General features: G+C 58.6%; 3 protein-coding genes across 3 annotated transcripts in view; 2 read left to right on the top strand and 1 right to left on the bottom strand.

Annotated features, from left to right (window-relative positions):
• Positions 1-5,584, bottom strand: part of PRIM1 (DNA primase subunit 1) — a 15,523-nt gene extending 9,939 nt beyond the window's left edge. The window contains exons 1-7 of the mRNA XM_041472689.1: positions 5,444-5,584; positions 4,120-4,274; positions 3,937-4,043; positions 3,662-3,856; positions 2,491-2,506; positions 2,247-2,305; positions 1,091-1,221 (exon numbers count right to left, since the gene is read on the bottom strand). Of these exons, the coding sequence (XP_041328623.1) occupies positions 1,091-1,221; positions 2,247-2,305; positions 2,491-2,506; positions 3,662-3,856; positions 3,937-4,043; positions 4,120-4,274; positions 5,444-5,546 (766 nt within the window). The 5' untranslated portion in view covers positions 5,547-5,584. The remainder of the gene's footprint in view (positions 1-1,090; positions 1,222-2,246; positions 2,306-2,490; positions 2,507-3,661; positions 3,857-3,936; positions 4,044-4,119; positions 4,275-5,443) is intronic.
• A 663-nt stretch (positions 5,585-6,247) lies between these two features.
• On the top strand, positions 6,248-10,578 carry LOC121356369 (retinol dehydrogenase 16-like). The gene is made up of 5 exons (XM_041472674.1): positions 6,248-6,645; positions 8,557-8,889; positions 9,208-9,466; positions 10,039-10,202; positions 10,280-10,578. The coding sequence occupies exons 2-5, from the start codon at positions 8,574-8,576 to the stop codon at positions 10,498-10,500; spliced, it is 960 nt and encodes a 319-aa protein (XP_041328608.1). The 5' UTR covers positions 6,248-6,645; positions 8,557-8,573; the 3' UTR covers positions 10,501-10,578.
• LOC121356370 (retinol dehydrogenase 16-like) lies at positions 7,207-8,004 on the top strand. Its single transcript, XM_041472675.1, has 2 exons — positions 7,207-7,427; positions 7,592-8,004. The coding sequence occupies exons 1-2, from the start codon at positions 7,271-7,273 to the stop codon at positions 7,807-7,809; spliced, it is 375 nt and encodes a 124-aa protein (XP_041328609.1). The 5' UTR covers positions 7,207-7,270; the 3' UTR covers positions 7,810-8,004.
• Positions 10,579-11,070: the final 492 nt, after the last annotated feature.

Raw genomic sequence — 11,070 nt, 5'->3', positions numbered from 1 at the left:
CCCATTTACCCTTCCAGGACCCCATTTACCCTTCTAGGATCCCATCTACCCTTACAGGATTCGTTTTACCCTTACAGGATCCGTTTTACCCTTCCAGGACCCCATCTACCCTTCCAGGATCCGTTTTACCCTTCCAGGACCCCATTTACCCTTCCAGGATCCCATTTACCCTTCTAGGATCCCATTTACCCTACCAGGATCCCATTTACCCTACCAGGACCCCATTTACCCTTCTAGGATGCCATTTATCCTTCCTCTTTTAACCCCGTATTTTAACTTTAACTCCATGCTTTAATCCCATGTTTTAACCCCCTATTTTAACTTTAACCCCATATTTTAACCCCATTTTGACCCCATATTTTAACTTTAACCCCATCTTTTAGCCCCATATATTCAACTTTAACTTCATATTTTAACCCCATATTTCAACTTTAACTCCCTATTTTAACCCCCTATTTTAACTTTAACTCCCTATTTTAACCCCATCTTTTAACCCTGTATTTCGACTTTAACCCCATATTTTCACCCAATATTTTAATTTTAACCCCTTATTTTAACTCCATTTTAACTTTAACCCCATTTTAATCTCCTCTTTTAACCCGATATTTTAATTTTAACCCCATGCTTTCACCCCATATTTTAACTTTAACCCCCTAATTTACCCTCATCTTTTAACCCCATATTTTAACTTTAACCCCATCTTTTCACCCCATATTTTAATTTTAACCCCATATTTCAACTTTAACCCCATATATTCAAATTTAACCCTATATTTCAACCCCATATTTTAACCCCCTATTTTAACTTTAACCCCCTATTTTAACCCCATCTTTTAAAGCTGTATTTCAACTTCAACCCCATCGTTTAACCCCATATATTCAACTTTAACCCCATATTTTAACCCCATCTTTTAACCTCATATTTCAACTTTAACCCCCTATTTTAACTCCATATTTTAACTTTAACCCCATTTTAATCCCCTCTTTTAACCCGATATTTTAATTTTAACCCCATGCTTTCACACGATATTTTAACTTTAACCCCATATTTTAACCCCCTATTTTAACCCCATCTTTTCCCCCATGTTAACCCCCCCAGGCAGGAAGGATACCCTCTGGGAGCAGGGCCAGCACCTTGTCCCACCTCTCGGGGCTGCCCAGGATGTCCTGGCCCCTCAGCGCGTGCTCCTCGAAATATTTCTGCACCACGGCCACCGAGCGCCTGCGGGACAGCGCCCAAATTGGGCAAAAAGGGCTTTTTTTGGCCCAAATATGGGGCAGCCGAGAGGATTTTTAAAAGCTTTTATTCCGTTTTTAATTCAAGTCAAGGGTGGGGCAATGCAGATGTTATAATTCACGCCATCACGATTAAAAGTTCATTATTTCTTAATTACAATGCATTATGAGCGTTTTTGTCCTATCAGCTTTTGCCACAGCGTGCTGTAAATGCCTTAAATCCAATAATTTAAAATTGGCCCTAAAATTCATCTTTCACAGTTGTGTTTCTCCAAAATATCTGGGTTTATTTGCAAGGCCACCCTTTGAAATTTGTTTTTAGCTCTGTTTCTCTCTCAGCAGTGTCTGTCCCATTCCATGGCATTTCTTATCCCAAGGTTTGCATGCAGATTAGTTAATTAAATACAAATTAATTTAATACAAATTAATTTCCCACATTTCCCACTCTCTCTTGAATGGAAAAAACTTCTTTGATGGTTTTTTTTTACAGTGAAGTACACCAACATTGTCACTGTAACAATTAATGTATAGAAACCTTTTCTAAGAAGCATTCTAAAAAATTTGGTTTAATTCTTCCTGTTTTTTCTTTTAATTGCTGTTAATAAATTTTTTCTTTATACCCTTTTAAACTTTTAAGCCAACTTTACCTTTCTCCTAATCTTATCTCACAAGAAATAAATAAATTGGTGATTGGCCAACAATAAAAACCCACCACGCTCATCAACACATTAATTTAAAAAATCTCAAAATTAAAAAAAAAAAAACTAAAATTAACAAACCAAAACCACTACAATCAATGTAAATAAATCTATTTTGCAAAGCTCCTTTAGCCAGGGTGAATTATATATAAATATAAAAAATAAAAATATTATAACATCAGCGTGAATTTTAACATCTGTATTGTCCCACCCTTCACGTGAGACTGAAAATAGAATAAAAATTTTTAAAATGCCTCTCAGTTGTCCCAATTTTGGGTCAAAAACAGGTTTAATCTGGCAGGTGCTGACCCACCTGATGAAGGGGTGCACGGGGTGGGAGAGGTTCACCTTCTTCACCGTGTCTGCTCCGCCCTGGGGGACAGAGGGGTCACTTTTGGGGGGTGGGCAAGGGGGGATGGGCATCCTAAACCCACCTGCTGCAGGGGCAGGGGGTGCCCAGACCCCCCAAACCCACCTTCACCAGGGTGAAGGGGTGCCCAGACCCCCCAAACCCACCTGCTTCAGGCTCAGGGGTACCCAAACCCCCCCAAACCCACCTTCACCAGGCTCAGGGGTACCAAACCCCCCCAAACCCATTTTCACCAGGCTCAGGGGTACCCAAACCCCCCCAAATCCATTTTCACCAGGGTGAGGGAGTACCCAAAGCCCCCCAAACCCACCTGCTTCAGGCTCAGGGGTACCCAAACTCATTTTCAACAGGGTCAGGGGGTACCCAAAGCCCCAAAACCCCATTTTCAACAGGGTGAGGAAGTGCCCAGACCCCCCCACACCCACCCCCAAACCCACCTGCTTCAGGCTCAAGGGGTACCCAAACCCCCCAAACCCGCCTTCACCATGATCAGGGGGCACACAAATCCCCTCAAACCCACCTGCTCTAGGGGCAGGGGGTACCCAGAGTCCTCAAACCCATTTTCATCCAGGGTCAGGGGGTGTCCAAACGCCCCCAAACCCACCTGCTCCCGGCTCAGGGGTACCCAAACCCCCCAAACCCACCTTCCAGAGGCTCAGGGGTACCCAAACCCCCCCCTCAAAACCACCTTCCATAGGCTCAGGGGGTACCCAATGCCCCCCAACCCACCTGCTCCAGGCTCAGGGGTACCCAAACCCCCTGGCACCCGGGGGACACAGAGGTTTGTAGAGGTACTGATGGGTTTTGGGGGGGCACTGATGGGTTTTGGGGGGGCACAGATGGGTTTTGGGGGGCACACATGGGTTTTGGGGGGGCACAGATGGATTTTGGGGCCACATTGGGACATGCTGTGCTGACCACCCAAATCTGATGCTGCCACAAACCCACATCACACCTTTCACAGTTCTATTTCTCCACAATATCTAACCTTATTTACAAGACCATCCTTTCAAACTTATCTCTAATTTCTCTCTCGACAACACCCCTCCTATCGTACAACATCTCTAAGTCACCATTCCTTATCTCAACATTTACACCCAAACACACGCTACGTGAACTTCTAGAATTTTCCACACATCCATTTCCCACAGAGGGGGTCGCTCTCTTTCTCCAGAACCAGAGGACACAGTCTCAAGCTGTGCCAAGGGAAATTTAGGCTGGATATTAGGAAAAAGGTTTTTTTTTATAGAAAGGGTGATAAAGTTCTGGAATGTTCTGCCTGGGGAGGCGGTGGAGTCACCAACCCTGGATGTGTTTAGAAGAAGATTGGACGTGGCACTTAGTTGAGCTGTTGGGGCTGGGTTAGACTCAATGACCTTAAAGCTCTCTTCCAAACTGTGAATTCTTTGGGGGTCTGGGCACCGCTGTGGGGTCTCCACACGCCCAGCCGGGGTCCCCGTGTGTCCCCAAGCCCCTCACCCACGAGCGCGCGGTCGATGATGCGCACGGCGATGGTCATCAGCGTCCAGCACTTGGAGCAGATATCGGCCGAGCTGGGGGCAGAGTGAGGGGCGTCAGCTGGACGCCCCCCCTCCCTGAACCCCCTGCCAGCCCCAGAGCCCCCCGGGGGAACCTGCAGCACGTCCGGACATCGTCGTAATCCGTCATGTCAATGTCGAACACCAGCTCCTTCTCCTGCGGCTGGAAGGCTCCCAGGTGCACCGTGTTGTGCTGGTTGGGCTGAGGAGGGACAGGATGGGCTCAAAGCCACCGGAGACCCCCGCAGACCCCCCCCAGCACGGCGGGCAGGACTCACCCGGTGGGAGTAGACAGCCCCGATGTCGATTTTGTAGGGGTTGATCTTCTGCAGCTCCCGCTCCAGCTCCTGCGGGCTGCTGAAGGACTGGAAGCGCAGGTAGACATCGTCCCGCAGCGTGAAGGAGAATTCCCGCAGCTGGAAGTAATTCTTCGCTGCAGGGACACGGAGAGGGTCGCGGGGGGGTCAATGCCATCCTAAATCCCCCATTAAAGTCACCCCCAGACCCGCCCTTCCCCGCTCCGCCCGGCGTCCCGGTCGGTGCATCCAGCCACCGCCCGCCCCGGCAGCCCGGCGTGCGCCCGGTATCGGTGCCCTGGCTCGGTATCGGTGCCCCCCGGCCGGTATCGGTGCCTCTCCCCCTGTATCAGTGCCCCCTGCCCGGTATCGGTGCCTTGGCTCGGTATCGGTGCCTCTCCCCCTGTATCAGTGCCCCCTGCCCGGTATCGGGGCCCCGGCTCGATGTCGATTTTGTAGGGGTTGATCTTCTGCAGCTCCCGCTCCAGCTCCTGCGGGCTGCTGAAGGACTGGAAGCGCAGGTAGACATCGTCCCGCAGCGTGAAGGAGAATTCCCGCAGCTGGAAGTAATTCTTCGCTGCAGGGACACGGAGAGGGTCGCGGGGGGGTCAATGCCATCCTAAATCCCCCATTAAAGTCACCCCCAGACCCGCCCTTCCCCGCTCCGCCCGGCGTCCCGGTCGGTGCATCCAGCCACCGCCCGCCCCGGCAGCCCGGCGTGCGCCCGGTATCGGTGCCCTGGCTCGATATCGGTGCCCTGGCTCGGTATCGGTGCCTCTCCGCCTGTATCAGTGCCCCCTGCCCGGTATCGGTGCCTTGGCTCGGTATGGGTGGCCCCCGGCCGGTATCGGTGCCTCTCCCCCTGTATCGGTGCCCCCCGGCCGGTGTCGGTGCCCCCCGCCCGATATCATTACCCCCCGTTCGGTATCGATGCCCCTCGCCCAGTATCGGTGCCTCGGCCCGGTATCGGTACCTCCCGTTCGGTATGAGTGCCCCCCGCCCGGTATCAATGCCCCGGCTCGGTATCGGTGCCCCTGATGATGCTCCCGGCCCGGTATCGCTGGCCCCAGTCCGGTATCAATGCCCCCGTCCGGTACCGCATCCCCGGTGGAGCCCCCGCCCGGTACCGGTGCCCCGGCTCGGTATCGATGCCCCTCGTCCGGTATCCATGCCCTCGCCCGGTACCGGATCCCCGACGTGCCCCCCGCCCCGTATCGACGCCCCCAGTCCCGTATCACGGCCCCCGCCCGGTATCGCCGCATCCCCGACGGTGCCCCCCGCCCGGCACCGGTTCCCCCCCGCTCACCGCCGCCGTAGCTGAGCCAGCGGCCGTAGGGGCCGTGCGGGAAGAGCCGCCGGTAGAAGACCGGGAGCAGCTCGGGCAGCGCCGCCGGCTCGAACTGCGCCATGGCGGGAACGGAGCGGCGGGAGGCGGCGGGAAGCGGCGGCGGCGCCGGGCCCGGGGGCCGCCGGGAGTTGTAGTCCGGCCCCCGGTCACGGGGGCGGGAGGCACCGGGAACCGGGGGTGCGCGGCTCGGGGGGAGTGGGAGGAGAGCAAAGCACCGGAGAGGTCCCGGGATGGAGGGGAGGGGATGCCCCGGGGTCCGCGGGGTCCCGGGGTCTGGGGTCGTGAGGTCCGGGAGTGGTCGTGGAGAGGTCCGAGGGGTCCCGGAACCGGGAGGGTAGCGGGGTGCTGTCTGGGGATGTCCCGGGGTCCGAGGAGGTCCCGAGGCGGGTGGGAGCCGGGGGGCTGCTGTTAGGGGGGGATTTGGGGGTCCTGCAATGTGCCGGGTCCGGAGCGCTGAGGTCCCGGGATGTCCCGGTGTCCGGGGGTATCCCGGGATCCGGAGAGGTCCGGGAGCGTGGGGGTCCGAGGGTATCCCGGGGTCCAAGGGGGTCCCAGGAGGGGCTGTCCGGGATTGTCCCGGGGTCCGGGTGGGTCCCTGGACGGGCGATCCTCGGTTGTCCCGGGGTCCGGTAGACCTTGGGGTGCTGAAGTGCGGGGGGGCCCCGGCTTTCGGGGTGGTCCCAGGATCTGGGAGGTTCCCGGGGTAGTCCCGTGATCCGGGGGCGGGGGGGCGCGGGGATGTTCCGGGCTCGGGGATGTTCCGCGCTCCGGGGTGGTCCCGGGCTCCGGGGTGGTCCCGAGCTCCGGGATAGTCCCGGGCTCCGGGGGCTTCCCGGGAGGGCAGCGCAGCGGGGCGGGAACCCGCGGGCGCTGCCCCGCTCCCGTTAACGATTCCCCGCAAGAGCGGCGGCAGCGAAGCCCCGGGACACATCCCGGGGCACTGCCCGCAGCCCGGCGGGCTCCAGGCGGCAGCAGCGGGACGAGCCCCGGGAGAGGATGGGGCGGAGCCGGTCAGGCATCCCGGTAGTGCCCGGAGGCCCAGCGGTATCTCTGCGATCGTTGCCCCGAAGTCCGCAAATTAATTATTAACAGCGACCCGAGGGCAAAGCCAAGGCCGGGACAAAGCTCTCCCGGTCGCGTCCTGCTCCCCATCCCGGTGCTGGCCCTGCTGCCCCAAGATTTGCTTTGTTCCCAACCCATCCCAAACATTTGCTGACACACCATCTCAGCCACGTGCCAGGCTGGCACAGGGTCCACTGGCATGGTCAGGCTCGGCTCCATCCCACAGGAGATGTGGGTATGGAGTCTCTGCTGTGGATATTGTCCCTGTCCAAGATCCTGCAGGACATGGCCCTGCTGCCCCAAGATTTGCTTTGTTCCCAACCCATCCCAAACGTTTGCTGACACACCATCTCAAGCATGTGCCAGGCTGGCACAGGGTCCACTGGTGTGGTCAGGCTGTGCTCCACACCTCTGGCACAAGGCTGCATGCCATGGGAGATGTGGGCAAGGAGCCTCTGCTGTGGACATTGCCTGTGTTCAAGATCCTGCAGGACGTGGCCCTGCTGCCCTGAGCTTTGCTTTGTTCCCAACCCATCCAGATGTGGCCAATGTTTACTGGCACATCATCTCAGCCACGTGCCAGGCTGGCACAGGGTCCACTGGCGTGGTCAGGTTCCGCTCCACACCTCTGGCACGAGGCTGCATGCCATGGGAGATGCGGGCACGGACACGCTGGGGTGCTGCTGCCACGTCCCACGGGACTCAATCCCTTGCAGGCTCGAGATGCGCAACTTCGGGGTGAAGGTGTGTGTGATCGAGCCGGGCTACTTCAAAACGATGATCACCAGCGTTGAGAACCTGGAGAAGAATTTTTATGCCAGCTGGGAGAAGCTTCCTGAAGAAATCAAAGCGAGTTACGGGGAGGGTTACTTGAGGGATTGTAAGTAGCTCCCCCAAAGGCTGAGTGATCCTCTTTGTCTCCTGACACAAGGCACATCCCCAGGGCCACGAGGGTCCCACGGGGGTCCCACTGCCCCAAAACCCCCTGGAGCCACTTGGCTCCGCTCAGCTCCAGGGTCTCAGTGGCATTTTCTACCTCTGCAGTTGCGGCGGCTCTCAAGGTGCTGCAGAAGGGCTGCAGCACCAACCTGTCCCTGGTCACCAACTGCATGGAGCACGCTCTGACCAGCCTCCACCCCCGCTCCCGCTACTCCGCCGGCTGGGACGCCAAGCTGCTCTACCTGCCCCTCAGCTACCTGCCCTCAGCCCTCAGCGATGCCCTGTTTGCCATGTTCTACCCCAAACCTGCTGCGAAAGCCTAAGCTGGGGTTGCAGCTGGCAGCCAGGACCAGAGTGAGATCCAATAACACACGGTGGGATCCAGAATTGGCTGCGGCCAAGGCCACAGCGAGATCCCCGAATCTGTAGCTGCGTGTAGCTCTGAATTTGCAGCTGTCTGTCCCTCTGTCCCCTGCTCACGGATGGGTTGGTCCTGAATAAAGACGCCCTGTCCCCTCCTGGCTGAGCGTGGTGTCACTCGGGCTGTGGCACCGAGGCTGTGCCTGGAAGCTCTGGCTCTTCCCCTGAGCACCTGCTGCCTTCAGGATCCAGCCCTGGGCAAGGTGCCAGGGGACTTGTCCAGACTGGCACCCCAGGTATTGACACATGGCAGCAAAACTCAGACCTGTTCCAACCTGAGCAGATTTCCCTCTGGGCAAAGAATCGAGCAGGCCTCTTACAGATTCCTCCTCTGCTTCCTCCTCCTGCAGAGCTGTTTGGGGGACTGTCCTGCTCCATCACCGCATTTGGGGACACTGTCGCCCACCAATGCTGGGTGGGATGGAAAGGTCCAGGGTTGGTGCTGCTGGTGGTGCCTGGAGGGTTCCACCAAATCCAGCTCCGTGGGGCACTGGGATCCACCTGCTAGGGGCACAGCACAGCCCCAGGCACGGGCAAAGTGGTGCAAGGCAAAGCCGGGAATTACAAAAACCACAAATCAGGAGGACAAAACTCACGGCGGCAGGGAGCTGCCGCAATCCCGGCTCTATAAATGCGCGGCTGTCACTGAGCGGTGCCACCGCCGAGGATGTGGCCGTGCGTGGTGGCCGCGCTGCTGGCGCTGCTCCTGCTGCGGCGCTGGCACCGGGAGCGGCAGACGGTGCCGCGGCTCTCGGAGAAGCACGTGCTGATCACGGGATGCGACAGCGGCTTCGGCAACCTGCTGGCTCGGCAGCTGGACGCGCGGGGGCTGCGGGTGCTCGCCGCCTGCCTGACGGACAGCGGCGCCGCGCAGCTGCGGGCGGCCACCTCCGGCCGGCTGCAGACCGTCCTGCTGGATGTCACCTGCAGCAAGAGCATCGCCGATGTCACCGCCTGGGTCCGGGAGCGTGTGGGTGATCAAGGTAGAATGGGGGTGATACCCTTGTTGTCACCTTGTTGTCCCCCCTGGCTTCCCCTGCCCGGCTGCGGGGCAATCAAGGTTCTGTAATTAATTGCTGCCTGGCCCGAGGTGATTCTCTGGCAACATCCATCTGCCATCAGCCCCTGCAGGAGTGCTGCCCAGGCAGAGAGTTCAGCTTTCAGCCCTTTCCCCCCGAAAATCAGCGAATTAAGAGCTGATTACCCCAACAGCTCTCCTGTCACCTCGCCCGCTTGTGCCAGTGCAGGCGAGACTGGTGCAGGGCATGGAAGAGCCCCAGCTCACCCCCTCCCCTCTGCAGGGCTCTGGGGGCTGGTGAACAACGCAGGGATCGCCATCCCCACCGGGCCGAACGAGTGGCTGAGCAAGGAGGACTTTGTCAAGGTGCTGAATGTCAACCTGGTGGGGCTGGTGGAGGTGACGCTGAGCCTGCTGCCGCTGCTGCGGCGGGCGCGGGGCCGCGTGGTCAACGTGTCCAGCGTGATGGGCCGCGTGTCCTGTTTCGGTGGAGGCTACTGCATCTCCAAATTCGGCGTGGAAGCCTTCTCTGACAGCCTCAGGTACGGCTGGGGCTGCCCCCGGAGCTCTCCCGGTGTTGCCTCGCTGTCTTCTGGCAGGGTTTTGTTTATGTTTTTATTGCCGGTTACATTTTCCCCAGAGAGTTTGTGAAACCCTGACCAAAAGCGGGCTCGGAGCGTGGGCAGGGCTGGAGCCGTGGGTGTGCAACCAGGGGAAGGGTTTCAAGGAGTTCTGGAGCAAAGCTCTGGAAGGATCCTGGAGTGGGGGGGATGGACCAGTCCGGGGTGTCCCAGGGTCTTTGGTTCTGGTGTCCAGGGGAGTCCCAGGGTGCTGAAATTCGGGGAAATCCCGGGATCTAGGAATGCTCCGGGGTCTGGGGTGTTCCCGAGGCACTGAGGTTCAGGGGGATTCCAAGATCCCGGGATCCAGAGGGGTCCCGGGGTGCCGAGGTTCGGGGTTGTCTCAGGATCCAAGAGGGTCCCTGGAGCAAGGACAAGGTTCCCCTGTGCCCATGAGAGAAAGCCTGGGGTGTGCCACGAGCAGCCCCTCGCTGCCCCCCGATCTCTGCCCTCCTCGGGGCAGCAGCTCCCGCTGACGCCCCCACCTCGGGCAGGCGGGAGCTGCGTCCCTTCGGGGTGCAGGTCTCCATCATCGAACCTGGAGGCTTCCAGACGGGAATGATCGACCCCGCCCCGCTGGTGAAGGGCTTCGTTCGCCTCTGGGAGCGGCTCCCGGCAGAAACCCAGGCAGCTTACGGCCGCCACTACCTGGACAGATGTGAGTCCATCCCCACATCGCACCGCCACCCCCGCTGACCCCACCTCCATCTCGCTGACCCCTTTCTGCCCACCCAGATGCCAAGAGCACCACCCTGCTGCACCGCCTGAGCAGCTCCCGGCTGTCGCACGTCACCGATGCCATGACACACGCGCTGCTGTCCCGCTGCCCCCGCAGCCGCTACGCCGCCGGCTGGGATGCCTGCCTCATCTTCCTCCCCCTCAGCTACTGCCCGGCCTGGCTGTCCGACACCATCCTTGGCTTCTTCCTGCCCATCCCGGCCAGCGGGACCCCCTGATGGCCACCAGAGAGGGGACACGGCCCGTGGGTGTCTCAGGCCCTGGAGAACGTGCTCAATAAAGGCGGTGCAATGCTGGGGCTCGGTGTCCGGTGGCCACTTGGCCGCGGTGCTGGTGGCCACCGGGGGTCCCGTGACAGGATCCCGGCTGCTGCCTGTGCCCCGAGCAGCTGCGTGTCCCGGGATACCCCTGCTCGGGTGGCAGGGACCGAGCCGGGAAAGGCAGAGCGGTGTTTATCCATCCCTTGGGCACGGTGTATCCCGGGATACCCCGGGTGAACTGGCAGGGAACGGGCTGGGAAAGGCAGCGCGGTTTTATCCATCCCCTGGGCTCGTGGGCGATGATCTCTGCGTCACTCACCGAGGTAATTAAGAGCTGATTAGCGATCAGCAGCTGAAGGGCAGGCCGCTGAGATTGTACGCTTGCTTGCGGGACCAGAGCAGCGCCAACGCAGCCCCGCTCCCCCCAGCTCTGGCAAAGGCCGAGCCCACGCCGGACCGGGACCCCCGAGATGCCACGGGGAGGGCGAGAGGGATGAGAAGCACCCGGGACTTTGCACAAGCTGCCTT

The sequence above is a fragment of the Pyrgilauda ruficollis genome, unplaced genomic scaffold (assembly GCF_017590135.1).
Source record: "Pyrgilauda ruficollis isolate IOZ18807 unplaced genomic scaffold, ASM1759013v1 scaffold296, whole genome shotgun sequence".
Classification (NCBI taxonomy): domain Eukaryota; kingdom Metazoa; phylum Chordata; class Aves; order Passeriformes; family Passeridae; genus Pyrgilauda; species Pyrgilauda ruficollis.
Note: the sequence above shows the minus strand (reverse complement) of the source record. Positions and strands in the feature narration are given on the sequence as shown.